The 22,557-nt window shown below is 43.1% G+C and overlaps 1 protein-coding gene across 13 annotated transcripts in view; it reads right to left on the bottom strand.

Moving 5' to 3' along the window:
* The window catches only part of cacna1ba (calcium channel, voltage-dependent, N type, alpha 1B subunit, a), a 115,671-nt gene that overhangs the window by 21,581 nt on the left and 71,533 nt on the right, over positions 1–22,557 (bottom strand). For 8 of the 13 annotated variants that reach the window (XR_013658037.1, XM_078952392.1, XM_078952391.1 and 5 more), the window contains 15 exons: positions 21,335–21,370; positions 19,864–20,616; positions 17,780–17,967; positions 17,384–17,504; positions 15,169–15,298; positions 14,803–14,862; positions 14,150–14,256; positions 8,305–8,325; positions 5,738–5,834; positions 5,424–5,584; positions 5,173–5,310; positions 4,193–4,394; positions 2,422–2,586; positions 1,820–1,930; positions 1,659–1,742 (listed from right to left, as the gene is read on the bottom strand). Coding sequence is in view for 12 of the 13 variants with exons in the window: in XM_078952392.1 (XP_078808518.1) it covers positions 1,659–1,742; positions 1,820–1,930; positions 2,422–2,586; positions 4,193–4,394; positions 5,173–5,310; positions 5,424–5,584; positions 5,738–5,834; positions 8,305–8,325; positions 14,150–14,256; positions 14,803–14,862; positions 15,169–15,298; positions 17,384–17,504; positions 17,780–17,967; positions 19,864–20,616; positions 21,335–21,370 (2,374 nt within the window). In the remaining variant the exon portion in view is untranslated. The remainder of the gene's footprint in view (positions 1–1,658; positions 1,743–1,819; positions 1,931–2,421; positions 2,587–4,192; positions 4,395–5,172; positions 5,311–5,423; positions 5,585–5,737; positions 5,835–8,304; positions 8,326–14,149; positions 14,257–14,802; positions 14,863–15,168; positions 15,299–17,383; positions 17,505–17,779; positions 17,968–19,863; positions 20,617–21,334; positions 21,371–22,557) is intronic. The other 5 variants (XM_078952395.1, XM_078952394.1, XM_078952396.1 and 2 more) reach the window with 3 other exon arrangements.

The following is a 22,557-nucleotide window of genomic DNA, read 5'->3' as shown; positions in this document are numbered from 1 at the left end:
GTTTCCTAAAGTTCACCACTGTTGTTTTTCCACATCCAAAGAATCCAAAGGGAACATTCTTAGAACATTCTAGACACTGGATGGTCACATGACTTTATTCAAAGTCTGTCCACACATTGGACTGGAATGATGGACTGATCCGTGTTCATGACATCACATGTGTGTTGTCCGCTGTGATTGGTCGGTTATAGTGAAATGTAACTACTGTACCTCAATTCACATGGTATTTTCAAAGATCAATATTGATTTGTTTCATTTGGAAATGATTTTATTAGGTTGATTTGATGAAAATCTTGGGTCAGACAGTTTGACCTGGTTGGATCGTATGAAAACAAACGGATTCATGGATGAATCGCTACACCTCTAGAAAGTACAGCATAAAAATGTTGCTGCTCAGTTTTATGAACATTTTCTTTTCACATTTCTAGATTTCTGTAGATCCTGGTCTTTGATCTGGATTGAGTGCAGATTTGAAATTCTTGGTTTACTGGTCTGATTCTGATTTTGCAAAACCAGAAGCATGTGTGTGACAACCGCTGCATTTATTGACCAGAAATCAAGAGGACAGGGACCGCAAAACCAGTCTCTGAGGTTTTTGGTGCTACACTCTTAAAAAATGTATTATGTAGATGCAGTTACAAATTAGTGACAATCCTTTTGAACTTTAGGAACAGCTGTTTGAACATGTTTTGCTCATTTTCTTGATTGTAACAGCGCCGAAATGATGCCGGCTAACCACGGAAAACATGTGTCTATATCCCAGTGGCTGTTATGTCTATGTCTACCGGACGTCAGGAGGTTCACGTGGTCCGTGGTTCACGGCTGACCACCACAGCCTTATGCACAGGAGCTCAATGACAACCAACAAAAAACGGATGAACCCTCTTCAGACAGCTCTCGGTCCACCTACTTAGTCCAGACCAGAGTGTGTTCACACTTGAACACTTGGTCCAATGTGTTAAAGGGATTCTGGTCCATTTTAACAAAACCTAATAATATTCACATTATTATACACTCCTGACAGCTAATAAAACTTGGATCCTGTCCCTTTGCTATCTGCTGTCTTTCAGAGGCTTGTCGGTTCAATACTTTGTTGTGAAATGTCACAGTAACAATCCGTCCTGATCTGCCAAAGATGCAGACGTTCACTCACCGTAGTCTGGTCACGTTTCACAGCGGGTCAGAACGACAAGTGAATGTTGGAGGTGTGTTTATGGGGGGGGCAGCAGAAAGAGAGACAGAAATAAAAAGGAAGAGGTGGAGGAGAGAAGAAAGGAGAACATCAACACACACTACACAATGTGAACAGATACACACATATAAATTGTCAATGCGCTCATGAGCAGAGCGAGTGAACCAGGAGGAAGACAACCACTGCAGGTTCACGAGGCTCTTGGAATTCCTGCAAATCGGGGCAACTCCAGGGCTTCCAAGGCCGGTCTGTCTGCATGATGTCCAGATATCCAAGCCCTACTCATGACTGATTACCTGGCTCAGGTGTGCTCAGCCACTAAGAACATGCAAGAGCAGGGTATGTTGGAAAACATGCGGGAATGCGGCCCTGGAGACTTGGAGTTGCTGCTCTATATCCAGTACCTAACCTGACAGCAGTGTGGTGTGAGTACTGTGTGGCAGGCACAGGCAGGGGGCGCTCTTACATTGATTTCAGAGACCAAGATGTCTGTGATGCTTCCCAAAACTGTCACAAAGTCAAAGACATTCCATGCATCCTTCAGGTAGCTCTGGAAAAAAGCAGGAGGACATCGTCAGCTGCTGCGTATCTTCAGGACGTTCAGCAGCGGTCCGTGTCTGCACCCACCAGAGGACCAAAGGCAATGATCTTCAGGATGCACTCCAGAGAGAACAGAGTGGTGAAGACAATGTTGAGGTTCTTCAGCATCACTTCATAGAAGTCTGGAGCTCCGTGGAACTGGAGAAAAGGAGCAGGCAGTTCCTTAAGACACACAGCTGTTCCTTTACACAGCTGTGTGTCTTTCCTGAGCAAGTACATTCAGTTTCACTAAACACAGCTGAGAGCAACAACTAAAAAGTTTGAAAGCAAAAAAAATAAATTCAAAGCAAGAAAAACATTTGAAAAAAAAGTTTTTGAAAGCAAAAAAAAAATTGAAAGCAAATATTTAATATTTTCATTTGCATCTTAGAAGGTTTTGTGTTCAAGGTGGTGGCATGAATATCACTATAGATTTTAGAAACCAGCAATGACACAGAGTGAAAAATGTAAAGGCTCAGAGTTCTCACTGTGCAATTGTTATTTTGTTTTCTGTATGTTGCTTTTTTCCTAACTTTTTACAATAACAATAAAGAAAAGACACAAAACATGGATTGGGTTAATATGCTGTCACTTAAATGCAGATGGTTTTTTGCTGTCACCTGCATCACTGACCCTATGCGTGTTCTTACCTTCATCATGAGAACCACGGTGTTGAGAGCAATCATGATCATGATGGAATATTCAAATGGAGCTGAGACGACAAACTTCCACATCCTGTACTGGAAGGACTGGACATTCTCAGGCATGTAGCGCGTCAAAGGCTTGGCATTGATAGCAAAGTCAATGCACGCCCTCTGCAAGGAAACACAGACATGAGGAAACAACAAACACTTCCTGTCAGCTGGGTCTTAGCTTTGCAAACAACCATTGCTCTAAAGTAAAAGCAACACATTGTGTTTAACATTGGTGTTGAAATGTCTGTTTTCTGCTCTTCAGTTCAGATTCCACAGATCACACACAGTCTCTGAACACAGTCTGTTTGGTTTGCATGAGCTGCTGCGGTGGATCAGTGATCTGTGAGCCACTGGAGATCTTCTGGTCAGCCTTTTGTTTCTCTCATTACTAATCATAAAAACCTCCAGGCTCTCATTATTACCAGTCTTCTTCTATCCTAACATATTTCAAATGTGATCAAGTTGGGATGTTTTACGTTCTCTAAAGCAAAGCATCTGACACGTTAATCAGCTAAGCATGCAGTAGTTTGGTTAGGCACCAAAGTTAACAACAGTCAGATGAAATCTGTGTGTGAGCGACATACACCAACAACAGCATGGACCTAAACATGGTCACAACCGGCAGTGCCAAACCCTGAGGTATGTGTGTGGAACCATGACACACCTGGGTGTGTGCAAACAAGACCAACACGTGTGTGTGTGTGTGTAGGTACATCTCATGAACACTTTGTTACATCTGCAGCAGAGAAAGCTTCTCCAAGTTTCTGGTGATGTGGCTGTGCCGCAGAGGCAGAGCGGTCAGCCTCTTATTGGGTGGTTACAAGTTCAGTTCCCTCCTTGCCTGCCCATGTGTCAAAGTGCCCTTGGGCATTGAAAACATCCGCCATGAGTGTGTGTGCCTGGATGAATGGGACTGTGACTACAAAACACTTTGGGCCTCAGGCTACGGTCACAAAATGCCAAAATGCCACAGCACGGCAACCTAAATGCCAGTTTTTCAACAAAGTCGGCCACGCGGTGGCATTTATAAAGGGGAGGCGGCAGTCGCATCTTTACATGCCGCTCGGCGGCAGCCGAGATTTTAAGAAAAAGTACAAATTAAATGGAGACCGGACAATTCGACTTCGGGTAGGAAGTCGCGCAGGGGCAAGAAGGCAGCAGCGCAATAATTAACTGATACAAGGGCACCCGAGTTCCCCAAAAAACCTCTGATGCTCGGCCAGTTTCAGACTGCCACCCTCCAGCCACCCCCTGTGCCCCTGCCACAACCAGCGCACAGGTTGTGGACAGGCTGTGCGATGAGAATGTTTGCAAAGTGAGCGATTGTGCAAGCGCGTAGAGAACATTGCCCCAAGCTACCGGGTGGCCGCCGGCCGGTGGCATTTGACATGCAGGCCGCTGTCTGAAGACATTTACACATCGTCCAATCAGAGCTCTCCTGTGGCTGCCCAGCTTTTGCCCCATTTCAAAATAGCCTATTTCTTGCCCGACTGATCAAAAAAAAAAGAAAAAAGGCGGCTATTCTGTCGATGCCTCCCCATGGCGAGGTGGCAGTTGTACATGTGACCATAGCATTAATCAAAGTAGGAAATAGCTTTATAATTACAAACCATTTAGGCAGCAAATTTGTGCTGGCTGTTGTCGACTTTGATGCTCTGTATTCACAGTGGGACCCCTGCAGAGGTTGGTGTTCTGCAGGTGTTGTCTGCACAGCAAAGCGTATTACCTCGTTTTTCTCCAAGCTGCACTCGGACAGAGCTTTGTCTCCCTGCTCTTGAAAGGTGATGATGATCAAAGCCACAAAGATGTTGACGAAGAAGAAAGGGAAGACTACAAAGTAAACCACATAGAATATGGACATCTCTATGCGGTAGCCCGGACTGGGACCCTGGTCTTCAAAGGTGGCGTCCACAGAGTGCTTGAGAACGCTGCACAGAGAAATGACGGTGAAGCCGGGTTAATTGGGTTTTACCAAACTATTTGTCTTCATGATATTGGGGCTTTGGTGACGAGTACAGACATTTGTACTGACTTATCGCCATGTCCAGTTTGTCAAACACATTATCCCATAAGGACACTCAGCTTCTCACTGTAGTCAACAAAGCAGGAGCTTTTGCTCACAAATGCCTAGTAGAGCATCTGACACGTCTGGTGCGACCATTATTGCACAAAGTAAACGTCCATAATAATTTTATGCAGTGGCAGAGCTGAAACCTTTTCTTGAGGGGGGGGGGGGGGGGGGGGGGGGGGGGGCAGAACACTGGAACGGTGGCAAAACAAAAACACCAGAGTGGAAGGCCATTACTAATGACAGGGTCAATAATATTTATCATTTTTGCAAAGCTTAAAGAAATTTGTATTGGAGATTTCTTAATTTTTGTCAATAATGATACAAAGTTTGACTCAAAAATTGTGTGTGTACTTATGGGGGGGGGGCACTTTTCACTGCGATGCAGCGGCCCCTCCTTGCCCCCCCATAGCTTTGCCCCTGATTCTACAAAACTTCAGGGTTTTTTTGTTAAATCAGAGTTTAAAAGTATGTAGATGGATAGATTGCAGGTGTTTTTTAGCATTTACTATCATCCTGAAGAGCATTTTCTTAGAGATTCTTCACTCACGACCGGTTTCAGCCTTTCCAGAGAAGCCACAGCAGAGTTCTGAATAAAACATCCACGTTTGCAGAGGCACTCAGCTAATGCCGCTTACGTTGGCCAGCCTTCCCCCGTGGAGACGGTGAAGAGGGTCAGGAAAGCCCACAGTACGTTGTCGTAATGAAACTCGTACTTCTTCCACTCTCTGGGCATGGCTGCCACCTCGTCTTTGTCGTAGTCCAAGAACTGTCCTCTGGAAGACACGAGGAGGCGGGTGGGGTTAAGCAAGAACTAGCCAGGGTCTAAAACGCTGCAATGACAAAAGCTCTGCAGAAGACGTGTCAGTGTTGGGGGGTTTAAACCAACTTGCAGTCCTTCTCCAGGCCTTTCGACTCATCCGTGCAATAGAAGAATTTTCCCTTGAAGAGCTGAACCGCAATAACAGCAAAAATGAACATGAAGAGGATGTAAACAATGAGGATGTTCAGCACGTTCTTCAGAGAGTTGACCACGCAGTCAAACACCGCCTGAAGACACAGAAAACACACGCCAAGCATCAAACCACAACCGTTTTTTTCACCTTTATGTCCACAAAGTTCATGCATTCAGTTCTGGAAGCTGCACAACACAATCCCCAGTAAACACAATGACATCAACCATGAAGATGAGTGCAGCAGAACCTTAAGTTTAGGAAGACGTTTGATTGTCTTGAGAGGCCTGAGAACCCGGAGAACCCTCAGTGACTTGATGGTGCTGATGTCTTTGCCTTTATTCCCCCTGTGCAGAACATAACAGGTGTTCACAGGCTTTCAAACAAAACCTCACTCACACACAAATAATTCAGAGCCATGACACGAAGCTCAAATGGCATTTGACCTTTTTTTTTAACATAGCAGTGAAAAGCACAGAACTAAAATGAAGCAAGTCTGGAAGGTGAAACGTGTTCAGATCAGCGATGAAGGAGGCGAAGGGGCCGGATGGTCTGGTATCGCTTTATAAGAAGAGTCCAACTATTTAGAAGACATTAACGAGCACTAGTACTGTTTTAGTAAGCTGCTTATAGTTACATAAATTACCATTTGTAAATGTCTTACAACTGAATTACAAGTTTAAATAAGCTGTTTATAAATACGTTAACATATTCCTTAATAAACTACTTAAAAGACATGCTAATAAATGTCTTTATAAGCAGCTTAATGCCACATTACTCATGCTTGTTAATGTCTTATAAGTAGTGGTCAGTAAACCACGGCGTGAGGACAGTCATGTGACAATCCAGTTCAGACAACAAAGATCAGACCTCACAGCAGCTGCTTCACACCTGCAGAGAGCTGTGCAGAAATGAACGACAGAGTGGGGCAAACTCCCTCCAGGACCTGACTCGTCCAGAGCTCAGAAATGAGCCTCATTCAAACATAAAAATAGATTTCAAATCTGTTTGTATTGTCCCCCACATCAACTGACATATTCCTCTATTTTTTTTTTCCAATTTGACTTCAGTATTAGAGTCCAAACGCAGCAAATGCTGCATGTGTTTCATTTGAGGATTCAACAACCCTGGTTTCAGATATGACACAAACCCACAAGCACTAAAGTTCATCAAATGACCACTAGGGCAGGTGGCAGAAGGAGACATTGACTGTTGACTGTTGACTTCAAAATGTCATATTTTAAACCCCAAAAGAAATACCTGTACAGCCGGGTGTCTATAGATTCAATTGTTTTATTTATTCATGACAAATAGGGGGGGGGGGGGGGGTGTTGGCCCTTCAACAGACAATTCTTCACTTCTTTTGTCCTGCCTGACTGGCCATTTGCTGAGGTGGGGGGAGCAAACTTCACTGCCCCTCCCACTTCTGGCCTACCACTCTGGGTTTTGTCAGGGATGGGGAGTTATAAACAAATGTTCCATCCAGAAGAGACAAAAGGGATCTGGAGTGTAATGAACCTCTGTCAAAAGTTTTCAACCGTTTCATATTTTGAAAAAAAAAAAGCAATTTTCTCTGTTTTACTTCTGTCCAACAACAATAGCTCATTTATGATTATCATAATGTTAATATAAATACAAATCCGGGTCTTATTTTTCCAAAGTGACACTTTGTAGGTCCTACTTGGAAGGAGAAATCAACCTGAAAGGCTCTTTATGGGTTGATGGTTGCAGCCCCTGCTCTAGAGTATATACATCTATGCTCTGGTGTGAAGGGAATTGGTTTTCACTTTTCTAACCTTGACGCTCTCTTTTCTTTGGGACAGGCTTTGTTTTCTGAAGCCGTCAGACACCTGATCTTTCTGCTCTAACTTGCTTCTCTAACCCTTGTTCTATCCTAGGCACTAACGTTGGGAGTGGGTCATCTAGACCCACTAGACAGTGCTCTGAACCTTTTTTCTTCAATGATTTGTGATCTTCACTGGTGTCCATGGATTACATGAAATCCTCCCCACCTTTATCCACCTTTGTCATGGTAGGGAGAACACCTCAATGGAAGGGGGGGTCATCTAAGATAGCACAAGGATTAAGGGGAGAATGCAAAAAAAAAAAGCTTTTAAAGAATTCAAAGGTGATAATATAAATATATGAATATATATAATATATAAATAATACGGGCAATTCTTAAGCCATTCTGCAGAAGCTGAATGGATGCCTGAAGAGTTTGATCACCATGATCACAGCAGAGAACTCAAGCTGAACACAAACCCCTCCTCCTGCTGATCTATTTTTATCTCCATTACACTTCAAATCCCTCTTCTTGTCTCTTCTGGATGGAAGACTTATTATAACTCAGCTGCCTGCCTAAATAATTTAACGGGTGAGTTGGGATTTGCTTTTCATTTGTATCCTGACATGACATTCCGTGCTGAAGTCTACATGTACACTGCATTTCTATCCTGGTCATCTTTAGGATCATCTTTACAAACCAATGATGCTGAAAAGGAAAAGGCGCTGTGGCCTTTTTCGAGCAGTTCTTTGCTTCTTGTTTCAATATCAAATCCAAAGATAAGGTTTGAAAGACTGAAGTTGTGACCAAGAAAAGAAATGCAAAGTGCCAGAGGCAGATTTGCCTCCAGTTGATGGATTCACTCAAGCAGAGGTAAATGCAGAATGAGTTTCATTTGTCTTCAATGGGACTAAGCTGATCTGAACTGGCAGGATGGCGGTTAGAGAGGAGATGTTCAGGGAGGGTGACAGCATGGTACGGTGGTGGTGGTGGTGGTGGTGGGGGTAAAGATATCATAGGTGAGTCCCCACCTGGTCACACCTTGTTGCAATCTAATTGGGGGAAAACAGTGGTAAAACAAGGTACAGCATATTTACGGATGCTTCAAATACACACACACACGCACACACACAGAATACAGCATATGATTGCATTTCATCACAACACTGTTGTATTTCTGGCAAAGCAAGACATGTTTGTGTTATGGTTGCAGCAGTTTCAAAGAAAAGGCTGAAGATTCACTAATGTTCCATCGAGTCAGGAGAAGATAAAAAGACGCTGGATGTTGTTTTCAGTTTTCCACCATTCTGTAACTGAACCTGTTTACATGTGCTTCAGTAATCTGGATTCTGAGGGAAACCTGGCTACCAGCTGACCGGTTTAAAGACCCACCCCAATGAAAATGGTGTTCTTCTAGCATTTTTCTGTTGATGGAGGAAGTATGTAAAGAAAATCAGGATTGAATTTGATTTTCTGAGTGTTTTTTATTCAAATTGTTGTGAATCAGGAGCAGACAAAAAAGCTTAAAAAGGCTTGCAGTTCTGACGTAGGTGCTACCGACAGGAGCCTGCAAGCTCCAAGCTCCGCCCCTTTCTGCTCATCCACTGTCAGACACACAGATCCATCAACATCTTGGTTTTCCTCGTCTGCGCTGGAATCTGGATCTAAACTGTGCGGACGGACAGATCCGATATTGCTCGCTGGTTTTTGATGCACCGCTACAAAAATAGTGGTACAACAAAGGTTGTTGGGTTGGGGTGGTGAGGGGCTGTAAGCTAGTGGGAGAGTCTAGACAAATGAATGATGGGAAGTCGGGAAAGGCGTACTCCGCACCAACGGTCCCGCCCACTCAGAGGTGAATTTAAAATCCTGCTGCTCCGCAGAAACGATGTCTCAGAAAACGATGTCCGTTTTTTAGATTTGGACTGAAAACAGCATCATCATCATTAAAATAAAACACGGAGAACACTTTAAAAACAGATCTGAAGATGATCAGAGTGTGTCTTTAAACGTTTTCTAGTAACCTGGGTTCACATATTTCATTTAGGGACGTCCCGATCTGATCACAAGATCGGAACTCAGGCCCAATCACAAAGTTTCAGCCTCGATCGGTTTTGGATTTTGTCTCCCAATCCAGACCAGATATTTATTTATTTTCTCTTAATTTTGATCTGCGCTTTATACTTTAAACTTAGGAGAAGTCTGCAAATCATGAACGGATCACAACATTTTAGCGTCGTAGAGCTCAGCCGAATACGGCACCAGTTTGAGCAGGAGTCTAACGGCGAACAAAACCCGCTCGGTGAGGTTAACAATGTGTTCACAGATTTGGACTTCCGCCCCAATAATCCTTTAAATCAACGTTTTAAACTGACAGCAAGTGCTTCTTGCATTTTGTCTTAATGCAAACTATGACGTACAGAGGCATTTCAACAGAAAAAAGATGGGATTTTTGTTTCTGTGTCACGAGAACAGCGCAGTGAGACGCTGCAGTATGCAGGCTCCATGGTAAAAAGGTGATTAGTTGCTCAAAAACAACCTAAATTCATGAAAGGTTACATTGATATGATCTAGTCATGAAAACCCATCATATTTATGCTACATCCACGTAGAACTCTTTTTTTTTAAGGTCTATCTATATTTCAAAATGTAAATGGTTCTGTACAATAATTGGCACTGAAAACAACTCCTTTATACTCTACAATAAATTAACTAATGCTGCAGTCAGTGACTCTGCCCCTCCCACAGCAAGCTAAATGGGATTGAGATTAAAATCACACCTGCTGCAGGTAGGGAGGAGAGAAGTTCCAGAGCTGGACAGAACAAGTTGGACAGAAAAGAAATGAAGAAAATTTACTCTGTTGAAGTGTTTTATTGGTCCTGAATGGTCAAGCTGCTGCTGCTGTGCACTTTCTGCTGAAACACAGAACGATGTGCTTCCCTATACCCCTGTGACTCCTCCCTATTGCTCCAAACGTAGGGGCACTTGAAGCTTTAGCGGCCTCCAAACATTTTTTTAATTAAGGAGGGGCTGTAGTGATTTAGGGCTGGCTATCCCTGCACCAGTAGACTGACATGCGCCGCACTGCGGCGTGGAGGATGGACGCACATGTGCTCTAAAGCACGGAAGTTTACTTTAGATGTAAAGGTCGTGTCATACAGCCACGACGTGCATTTCGTGTATGCCTGATGATCATACGTGAATATATGCGGAAACGGTGAGAAGTGTTGAGGTCTTTACGTAAAATTTTCACAGATGTCTCAGGAATGAACCACGTTAAAAACACCGAAGAAGTAGGAATAATAAACCACGCAAAGAACAGGTAAACCAACGTAGAACGTGAACCGTTGTGATTATTGCGCTATTTATATGCAGTTCATTAGTGAAACGTCCAAATGACCAAACATGCTGAACAGCTCCAAACCGTATTGACGTAAAAACTCATCAGCTGAAACCCTCGACGGACATCTGCGCACATCGACGTATGACGAATGCAAGAAACACTTATGAATTACGGATATCACACCAATACGCAATATGTACGTAGTGGCTGTGTGACGCAGCCTTAAGTATTTAGTTTTTGTTGCACATGACTTCTTCAAGTTATAAAACTGCTGTTGTTATCTATTTTCCGGAGTGTTGGCAGCCACACGCTGACATCGATGAGCGGCGACTACTCATGCCGTCATCGAGCCCCAGTAATGTTTGGATTTGAAGACAACATCTTTTCCAGATCTCACTGCTTGGAAGGATAAATGTCGGGGTAGGGAGAAGCCATAGGGGTAGAGAATGAATTCAGATTTGGCCTTGGTGTTTACTAAAAAATGTTACAAATGTGAGCATCAAATAATCTGATGTAATCACAGTAACAAGATGAAGAGTAAACTGAAACCAACCCAGATTTTTTTAGACATTACTCTTTGTGTTGACGATACTTTATTCAACTGTAAAATTAGCTTTTTTATCTCAGATAACCTCATTTTGACACCAACATTTTGCTTTTGTTACGTTTTCTCTTTTGAGTCTGAGAAAAGTACTCAGAAATGAAGATTATTTTACTGACTTTGTTAATATGCAGGAGACAAAAATCATTGGTAAAAGTGATGTAAGTTGTCGTTAGTGGTCATCATTCACTAAATGAATGAATTCTCCTGTGTATGTCCTCCAAAGACCCAAGCTATTAACATACTGGATGGCTTCCTTCCCAGCATGAACATGAGTCAAACATTACACAGGTCTGTAATATGAGCATGCTCAGGCACACACATGCACCTTTGTGTTAGTGAGGTGAATTAATGCTACACAACAGTGGTTCTGGTTCATGCAGACCAACAAAAGGTCTAAGCAGCTCTTTTCAAAGCTTTAGGAGCATTACATACGATGATAAACACCAAAAGACCACTTTTCTTTAAGCATCATGAGGTTTCATTAATGAAAGTTGGAGATGGACGTTGAGGTGAAAGGTCAGTCTCAGCACTGGACACTGCAAAAACACCAGCTCCAATGAGCGGTTTCACATCATATACTGCATGCCTTAAGGTCCAGACCCAGAAACACGGATCAGTGTGTTTTTTGTGTTTGTTTCCTACACTGTGTCATCACCATTGTCAGTCACAAGAGTGTAATGTAAAGGAAACCAAGGACATGAGGGAAAATATCCAGCCCTTTCCTAATCAGCATGTACTAGAACTGCAGTCGTGTGTTTTACACTTCCTACACCAGGTCCTCACAGAAAAGAGGAATCCTTCAATGGAAGTTTGACTGCAGGCACGTGACAGAATAAGAAGATGACAGGCAGAAAACGAAAACTCCCTTCCCCCTAAAACAAGACAAGGTCCAGGTCTGAGTTTGCATTCCATAACTATCTTCAATACAGTCACATCAGGCTACTCAATCGTTTTCGACCCTTTTTCCATCTTCACTCCACCTCTGGTGTTGTTCAGTCTTGCCGCTTCCCCTGCTGATCCCACAGAAACGTCTGTATAAACTCTGACTGGTCCAGAGCTCTGCTGCCTGCGCTAATATCAATACTCCTGTCCCAAAAGTTCTGCTCTGACCCTCTCAGATCCTCACTGCTCCATTTGTTATCATCTCCTCCGTGGGGAGCAGAGCTTTTAGCTGTGCCCCCCCTAAACTCTGGAAATCCCTTCTTCCAACATTGTTAAAGGATCATTTCACCTTCTTAAGACTAAATTTAAGAGTCATCTTGTTCAAATCTGCCTCTTCATCCTCCAGGTCTATTGTTCACTGCTTTTGTTCTTATCTTTGAGTTGTGTATCTTGTAGCACGTCCTTGGGTGTCTTGAAATCACCTGACTCGGCCAATCAGCTACAAGCGGGGCATACAGTAGGAAAAAAGAAGGATGGTAGATTTGGAGGACTGGGATTGAAGACCACTGAACAAGGGGATGTTAAACAAACACATTTACTATTTATGAAGACCAGGTGGAGATGAAAGAATAATACAGATTCAGCTGGAAAAGCAACACTCAGGCCTCCAACAGAGAAGAAGTTCCCGCTGCACTGAAAAACGACATTTCTACAGCCTATACAGAGTCAGATTTCTGACATCGTCTGTCCAAAGACGCTGAACAGTCAAAGACATTCAGAGGAACAATGGATGGACCCCCCCCTCCCCCGCAGCACAATGCAGAGGAGCGTTGTCAGGATTCAGGCTCTTCGAGTCTGAGGTCCATGTTGTGTCTCAGAAAGGTCATAAGTCGTACCTACACACAGCAAGTATCTAACAGACTGCAGCTTTCCTGCTTCTTTATTTTGATCCAATAACTCAGCCCGAGTACTTCAAACAACTTCTTAATTTTTGTTGCTTTGGTTGTAAATCTTTTAAACCTTTCTTTCAGAAATAGTTGAAACAAAAAGAAACCTTTCTTTGTGTTGAAAACGTCTTTCTGTTCAGTTACTTCTTTTGACCAAATGTCAGCAGATAGAGCTGTTCCTGTTGGATGTACTGAGAATCCAACATGGTTTCCTGGGTTTTAGACTGAGTATGTGAGGAAAGGACTTGTTTTTGCAGTGTAAGCCATGTTTGTCTTTGAGTTACACACATTCAGGTCATGACAAGCAGATGAGAGAGGGAGAGGAGACATTACCCCATAAAGCTCCTGCAGACATCCCGGGACAGAAACAGGGAGAAGTTCAGGTCAATGATTACAGCATATGTGAAGCATTTTCTCTCTCACACACACACACACACCAGACATGCAGACACTTTCATAGATCAGTGCAGTTTAGTGCAAATCCGTGCAGACGTCATTCTGTGGGCAGATTCTCACACCTTTAACTTTTGCATCAATTTTAGCAACGCAAAGTCTTTTCTTTTACTTGATTCCATATTGGTAGTTTTTCAGAAAAGCAGAAAATATGGCCACTTTAAAAAAAGTCAGGTAAAAGAGAGAATACAAGAGAGAAAGAATTCCTGTTGTGAGCGTGGAAATTGAGCCGTGACGTATCTTCAGAGGACAGTCTTGTTGGTGGATGCAGCAGCTTAAAAGCAGCACTGAAGGAAAAGTCCTGCTCAGAAATAATGTGACGTTCTATGGACCAACTTTGATTTCTGCAGCTCTGTGGCACGGAACACATTCCAGGTTATTGCCGGTAATGTGTGCCACTATATTTAGTCACACAGTGCGACATTAGTGAGCTACATGCATGTGGTATGCTGCAGTTCATGATTCAGGAATGACGGGTTTTTTTCTTCTAGAACGTCTTTTAAACCTAAAGCACAGGAGTGAGGTCTGTGGCGTGACCCTGGTCCCCCCTCCCTTAAAGCTGAATCCCTCAGAAATGACAATGAGCATCAAACATGCACTTCCAGCTGCAAACTCTATTCGAGGAGAAAAAACAAACAAAACTTACGAAAATGCAAAAGCCACCAGCGCCCCACTGACCACTATGAAGTCCAGAATGTTCCACAGGTCTCTGAAGTAGGATCCAGGGTGGAGCAGCAGACCCAAGTCCACCATCTAAACCAAACACAGCATGTTTACGGTTCCTCAGCCTGACCTGGGAAGTCATTCCTCCCCTCCCACTGTTTTTGTCATGTGAGACAGAACAATTCCGGCGTTAAACCGCACAAGATGATCACCGAGAAACATCCAAACTATGAAAGTCTTCAATCAAATTACTCACTTAAAACCAAGACAAAAATGTTTTTTCTCATCTATTTGTAGGAATGAAAGTGGGCAGCAGGTGGCGCTGACTGCAATAAAAATAATCTAAAAAGATTAGGCACCACCTTGACCCCACCTTGACCAACGGTTAAAGTTCATATAAACATCATTGGCTGTGTAGAAACACTATAGAAGGAATTCCCAGGGCATTTTTAGGAGCCACATCACAAGTTTAGCCGATCAGGCTCATTTTCCTTTTTGCACATTAGCAGACACACAACTGTTTTTCACAAAATGATCTTTTAAAGAGCTAAATTTAGCCTTTTCTTAGAGTCAGAGTTTTCAGGAAATCCCTGAGAAACATCCGATGCGTGAGGACAGAGGCTTGTCAATACTTACTTTGATCACCATTTCAAAGGTGAAAACACCTGTGAAGGCGTAGTCCAGATATTTGAGCACCTGCAGACAAGACACCACTTTACACCAGCTGTAGGCAGACTTTACACCGGACAGTTCACACCAGACGGCGTCATAATGCAGGAAATTTAAAAACAGATAAACACATACAAAGAATGTGTAGCATTTGGATCTCATTTCAGGTAAATGCTAGCTTGCATTCTGTTTTGTTCATGCTGTGTTCAGAGGCTCTTTGAATTTATTTCCTTTCTTTTTGATGTTTTCTATGTCAGTACCACAGGGTTTAACGTTGAATCATTTGCCCCTCAGGAGCATTTCTCCTCCTGTTTTTGTGTTTTGGAGGCTTACATTGTTGCGAGGTGCATTTGCCCAGACGGGGTCTTCTGCCGCCAGAGCGATGCTGCTCATTGCTATGACGACCAGGATGGACATCTCAAAGTACCTCAGAGTCACGATGTAGTGGCACAGCCGTCTAACCCTGAAAAAGACAGAGAAAAACAACAGCTACTGTCTGCTAGACTCTCAGAATTCAAGGCTTCGTATTTACTAATGCTTATATTAGTACTTTAAAAATAAGAAATGGGTGAAAAGCTTCACATTGAACAAACCATATTTAGTACTTGGTGTAGCCCTGGTTTTACCCCCTGCTGCCAGAAACTGGGGCTTTTTGCTTCTCAAACCTTTTTACTGCCTTCAATGACCAATTTACCACGTTTTACCAGCTTTAGTCCACTTTTGTTGTTGTTTTTTGTTCTGTTACTACACACTGACTGTTTTGCAAAAACACAAAAAGAGATTTGAGGATCTGTAGATAAAAAGAATCCATGCTGAAGTCAGCCCACTGTGATGGGTTTAGCTTCTGGGCCTACGTAGAAGACCGGACAGCAGGAGTTAAGGTCGTGTCACACAGCCACTGACTACATTTGGTGCATATTGCACAGATATAAAATTAATCATGCACAAACATACGTGAGAAGAATTGTGGTCTTTACGTCAGATTTTCACAGATGGATCACGAATGAACCAAAACCAACTGAGAACCCAACAGAGAAGCCCAAACTTCTCCACCTGTTTAATCAAAGAGGGGGGGGGCACTGTACCAGAGGCAGCGTTTAGACTAAGACAGAGTTTGTGTGAGTCCTGTCTACACCTAATGTCACTGACAATCAATCCCAGCACAGTTATGGGGTACGGAATCTGTCAATAAGAAACGTATTCATAAAGACAAAGTTGTGCACAAAAGCAAAAATATATGAATTCAGCATTTGGTTTTATGTTTAACATGTCTTTGTTTTGAATACCAAATTTCTCCTGTTAAACTGTCAAAATTGCCTCAAGGGGTCCCAGGCGTTTATATATTAAAATAAAATAGAACTTTTTAGACTCTTATTGATCCCATAACAGGAAAGTTCTCTTGTTCCTGTAGCTCTGTTGAAAATGGAATTAAACAGATGCTAATAGAGCGATCTCCGGCCGGTGCCGGCCGCCAACAGCACATTGTTCAGACCCAGAAATGGTGTAGAACAGTCCAGAAAGAAGTAGTAGACGTTCCACCAGGTGTAAAAAAAAAAGGTGTATGTTGGTCAAAATTGGCTGATAATAAGAAGAGAACGAAACAAAAACAGCTGAGCTAACTCTGAGCTAAAGAAGACCGACTGTTGCTGCAGTAAAAGATCAAATAAAACTAAATAAATAGACGACAGTAGCACCAGAATACCCACCAGAAACACAAAAGCAGACTTTTTTTTCCTGCTTGAACTGGAAGTAGTTACTTGTCGGGCAGTCTCCTCTCTGGCTAGCTCGATTTTGATGAAAATGAGGCGAATCTTCCCCATCTACTTTGTTAAATTCTCCACGTTTCACTTGGCAAAATGTGTATTTACACTGTTTCCATTGAATCATTTCTGACAATAAACGCAAACCAACTTGTCTGATAAGTAATTCATAAAGATGGATGTGAGCAATACTTTACAGCAGATACCTTCACCTTTTTGTCTGTGTGTATCTCATTACAATGCGTGGAAGACACGGATGATGTTTAGAGATGGGATTTATTTATTTTAAAAAGCCCAACAGAAGCATCGGTAATCACGTCTCCATGTCTGGGGTGATGAGATCATTCAGAGTCTCTCCTGCTGTTGTGAGCCTCACTCCCGCCGCTACTTCTGTGTCTATCTGACCCACAGTAGTTTGAGAGGGGAAAAATAAATACAAGCATCAAACCAGACGACCTTCTTATTGTCTGAAAATAAGAGAAGTATCAAAAGATTTTGCACGCCTGAGCTGCCTGTCCATCCCACAATGACTCTGTCTGCTGTCCAGCCAATTTTTGGTTGACAATACGGGCTGTGTAAAAGATCACAATTGTTTTTATGAAACGAATCACTGATTATTTTACCCATGTCAGGTCACGGGCTCCGTATAAGGTATCAGTTAATGCACAGATTTGTATTTATGCAAATAGTTTTTAGGTATTGTTTTTATTTCACCAATCATTCAATTGGATAAAAACAGATTTGTCTGTGAGGGATGAATGAGTGAGGGCGAGGAGGAGGAGACTCACGGATTGGTCTGTCCAAAAATGAACATTGAACTGTATGGCAGGATGGGTTTGGGCCTGGTCGCACATGAATCCTCCAGGGTCTTCTCCGTCATGGGCATCGTTTCACGGTCAATGCTGTTCACTGGGGAACCAAAGAAACAAACCTTGAAAACAAAATCTGAAGATCTGAATCCATGGGAAGCATCATCATTATCCTCTATGACAGAACAATAAAGCTTTTTGGCACACTTAAAGCTGCAGACGCAGAGGCGTGTCTGTTGGACATGATGACCATCATGATGACCATCATGTCCAACACCTGAAGCACCTGAAGCAGCGGATTTGATGCTCAGGTGCTGCTTGCTTGATCTTACATCTAATCAGGATGGGGGTTTCAGGAAAAGGTTTCACACTTACTCTGAATCAGGGTGGTCTGTCCAGGTGGGGAGGTGACCGTGACAGGGGGAACATGGATGGAGGTTTGGCCTGTTCGTTGGACATTTCTCTGGTTGTCAGAGTCCTCTGGGTGGTCAGGCAGACACTTTGTCCCCTCAGAGTCCTGTTGGGGGGACACAGCCAGGGACTCCCCCTCAGAGTCTCCAAACCTTTTCCAAGAACATACATAGATAGATGGCATCTCACATCTCACAAACTGATACAAACCAAGATGCAAACCAAGCCTGTCTTATGGAATAAGCTCCCAGCTCATGGAAGAAAGCCCGAAACAGTTTCTACATTCAAAGTTGGGCTGAAAACATTCCTCTTTGGACTGGCTTATTGCCAGACTAGCTAGTAATCAGAGAATATTTCACTTATTAATATTTATACCCTAAAAGTGTAGATTTTCTATATTTGTTATTATTACAGTTTTTCTCCATTGGTTTGGCTCATTCTCAAATTACAATTACATTTAATGTAATTAAAATTACATTCTCAAAACAACATGGACAAACCTCCAAAGCACTTGGCAATTGTTTAATTTCTCATTAACTTGTCTCAATGTCTCAGTACATCTTTGGAAATGATTAAGTACAGGTAGCCTTCATTTAGCAAAGATTCCAAGTGAATAGATCTTATTGATCTAAACTGATTGTTGATTCTCAGTCTAATGGTTGTTCGCTCCAAAATGAGTCAGCATCATTTCATTGTGTAAGTCATCACACGCACAATAGTCTGTTCAATTGTCAAAATTAGTCAAGAACATGATACCATGAATACGATATATGAATCCCTTGGAACATTTGATCCATTTATTACAGCAATTGACAGTCAGGTGAAACTAGAACTTGCTCATCAGGGTCTGGTTCACTGCTGATCCAAGGATGGTCATAGTGTTCCTACCACCTTACTCTCCTTTTTTATTTCAATCCTATTGAGGAGTTTTTCTCCGCTTGGAGGTGGAGAGTGTCTGAGCATCGGGGTCAAGATCAGAGGTCCCTGCTCCATGCAACGGATGCTGCATGTGAGGATAGTACAGGAGATCAGTGTAGGGGATGGTTGCCACATGCACGCCGTTTCTTCCCTCGTTGCATCGCAAGGGAGAAAATACGCTGTGATGTGGACGAGAATCTGTGGCCAGACAGACAGCAGCGTGTGGACGGCCAGCAGGGTGAGGACGATGGCCAGGAGAGGGAGGGTGAGGACAGCGACCAGTGAAGAACTGTTAGTTATGTAACTTAAGCATTTTTTACAGCACTGTAGGCTGCAGATCATTTTCATTGTTTTATTTGTTTTAGTATATTATGCTGTATACATTTTCTTTTTACTCTGATGTTTGAAAGTTACTTTATGTGTGTGAATGATAATGGTTACAATATTCTTAGCAGTATGAGTGCAATGTGTGCTGTTAAACCTAAGAGGCTACTCTCACCCTAAAATCCTTTTTCTTTTTCTCACTTTTATACAAAATTGTATTCTGTTAGCGATACAAAAACTGTACAGTTACCATTGTCAATGAAGGACTGAGCTAAGACTGAGAAGGAGGGTCCAATGGCATGGCTCCCCGTCTTAGCGTAGTCTGTTTAGTTTAGTCCAGCAGTCAGCTAGTATCCTGCTTATACCATAGTCACTTACAAAAGAAATAAATATTCAATCAATTTTTAGTACTTTGTTCCTGTTATTTTTCTGTTTAAAAAGCTTTTTCACAAAAAGTGGACTATGCGATATGTGGTGCGAAGTGTTGTCATGGCAACGGCTGAGCCAACACTACCGTCGACAGCAGCAGGAAAAGGAAAGGGATATCAATGCTGATGATCACGATGTGTTAAATAAAGCTTTAGTTGAGAGAGAAAGTTCACTTGTCTTTGTCCAGATGATGAAGATAACGTTTGTTTCAAAGAAGCCAGTGCAGCAATATAAAACACTTGTGCAATGTGACCAGAACTTTACTGTTAGGCGTACATTATCAACGTCCATTATGATTTTTAATCCACACCCAGCAGCCAGTCAGATTCGAGTATTCACCGGGACCATGGCATAAAAACAGAGAATGGGGTTAATACCTGTGGTTGTGGCTCTTCTTCCTCTCGTTGGCGTCGTCCGCTGTGTACCGGCTCCTTGACCCATGACCACGATGTCTGCTCTTCTCTCCGTCAGCTCCGTTCTCTCTTCGGGAGCTCCTGTCTCCGGTCTTATGTGATGGACGTCCATCTTTGTGGCGGGACCTTCGCTCTTCCTTCCCTCCACTGTTGACTGTCCCATTGCCCCCTCGGGACTGACGATGCGAATGATGATGGCGGTGAGCTCTCTCACCTTTGACGCCTCCGCCTCCACCTCCACTGTCTTCCACTGAACTTTGGTGGTGGTTCATCCTGCCCCCCTCTTTACTGCGGCTGCAGTCGTGCTCTTTGGAGCGGCTGTGATGGACGTGGCGCCTCCCTTCCCGACCAGCTTCTCCGTTGTCGTTGGCATCCTCTTTTGTCCGGGCTCGATCCCTGTGCCGGTGATGATGGCGAGGATGGTGAGGAGCAGGAGGAAGGTCAGCATCCCTCTCGCCCTCTTCTGTGGTGCATGTCTTGTGGTGGTGCTGATGCTGGCTGCCCAGCAAAGCTCCATCACAGGGCTCGACCACCAGCGGTCGGTCAAGATGAGTCTTCATGTCAGGCCGGATGTTGAGGGCCGAGGTCAGGCGGAGGCGCTCCTCAGGCTGAAGTTCGTTGTAAAGCGCCTCACAGCTGGCACGATTCTGTCTCCTCAGCTGATTGGCCCTTTGCTCCCACACTGACATCGTCTTCATGGACCTCTGCTGCTCATTACTGCAGGAGGAAAAATTGAACAATAAATCAAAAGGACCTACTTTAATATTACGTCGTTAACCATCCAGAGTTACTGCTGATTTTCTTTTTTTTGGGGGTGATTTATTTTGTGCACAAAACATCAAAGCAAGTCCTTAACCAGAAAGAGGACAGGCACCAGTCTCTGTCACTCTGAGTGACAGAAGAAAGCAACAGTTTGTTGTCATTTATCTCATGATAACACACACAGTTGGTACATGCTGGATGTAAAGTATGGCCGATGGGCAATGACGGGCTCTACCACAGTAATCTGATCTGACTCATCTCATGCCTGAACAAAGTCAAAGCATGTTTAGGTTACCATGCTTTGACATGCAAGCCTTTCCAAAGCATGGGGAATAGAGAAAAGTGGGAAAATCGTGCACTTTTGAGTCATTCTAGTCTATCTTTCCTTCAAAGCCAGTCTTTCTTCAGAGAATAACAAAGTGAAAAACGGTTAACAGGACAGTGTTGAGGAAAGAAAACATATTGAATTCATTGTGCCATGGTTCTTCATGGTTCGAGATAGGAATCATGGGACAGACAGACCACCCGTCACAGGGTACGCACAACAACAAACAGTTTTGTCAAATCATATGGCCTGTTTTGAGAATGTAGATAATGGAAATGTGAATATGTAGGATTTAGGGCATGTCATCGACATTATGGGCACTCTGCTCCCAGACGGTTGGGTTTTTACCTCAGGTAGTGATGGACTGGGGTGCTGACATAACTCCTACAGTGCAAACACATAAAGGGGGCAACATTGAAACAAACACAAGAACTGAAGACACTTGAGAGAGCAAACAGAGGTTACACACAAAAGCAAAGAAAATCAAAGGAATTAGAAAAAAACAAAAAGTACAGCATGAATATACACACCAGAGGCAAAGAACCGTTCAGCATTTTAACATCTCAGGTTTGTAACAAGAATGACATGAAAAAAGTGTGAGGAGAACCATGTCAGCAAACGCAAAACCACAGCAGTAAGGTGGGTCAACAAAGCCCATTTGTTGTCCGCTGGTTCTGGTTTTAGATAAAACACTGAACCAGAACAAAATGGTTTTACTGTTTTTGAAACTAACAAAAATCTTGCTATTTTGACTTTTTCTGTTTTTGTTTCTTGGACTGAGTTTTTCTGGACACGGAGTTGGTTTCCCTGTTCCGTCTGTATTCTCTGATGTTTGTGCAGGAGCTGAATGGACAGTAGGATGTCCTTGGTTTGGTCTGCCTACACCTGTCACACCCCCTACACCTGCTGCCACTTCTCCTGTTGCCATCAGCAGTAGAAACTCCTGGGGATACTACTGCTCATTGCTGGATAGCTGGTTCTCTGTGAAGCTTTCTTTTGGATTCATTCAGAGGCCCGTCTTTCCCTCTGGACTTTGGATTAAGCTGAATAAATCCTGGAAATCACTCATTTCTGCTCTTTTGATCCCCCATATTTGTGTCATTACTGCAGACGTACTGCATTTTATGCTAAAATCTGTGAAGCACCTCTTCCAGTTCTGGGGATACAACAGAATGTACTCCGATTACTCCTGCTCCTTCATATACTCTATGTATTTTGGCGGATGCTGCTATGGCTTAAAGATGCTGCACCAGCTTCTCCTGTGGTTGTTACACATCAACAGCTGCTTTATTCATAGAGGTGTTTCCTATTCTGTACTTCCCCTTCATGCACAGCACAGATGCTCATGAACACAGTCACAGACGCTTGGTCATGGTGTTTCATTTATGTCTTTCATGCATTCCATGGTCCTGTGTTGCTATGATTAGCTCCTCCACTGTTGTTCAGGTCTTTTACAGCCGAAGCTGTTGGACTTCTTCAAATCAGTAGCATGATCAATCTGCCACATCACATCAAAGGCCCCCCGTTTCCTTCCTTCTCCCAATAATAAATTTGCCTAATGGAAACAGGAC

The sequence above is a fragment of the Oryzias latipes genome, chromosome 9, assembly GCF_053564925.1.
Source record: "Oryzias latipes strain Hd-rR chromosome 9, Olatipes_Hd-rR_3.1".
In the NCBI taxonomy this organism is placed as follows: domain Eukaryota; kingdom Metazoa; phylum Chordata; class Actinopteri; order Beloniformes; family Adrianichthyidae; genus Oryzias; species Oryzias latipes.
Note: the sequence above shows the minus strand (reverse complement) of the source record. Positions and strands in the feature narration are given on the sequence as shown.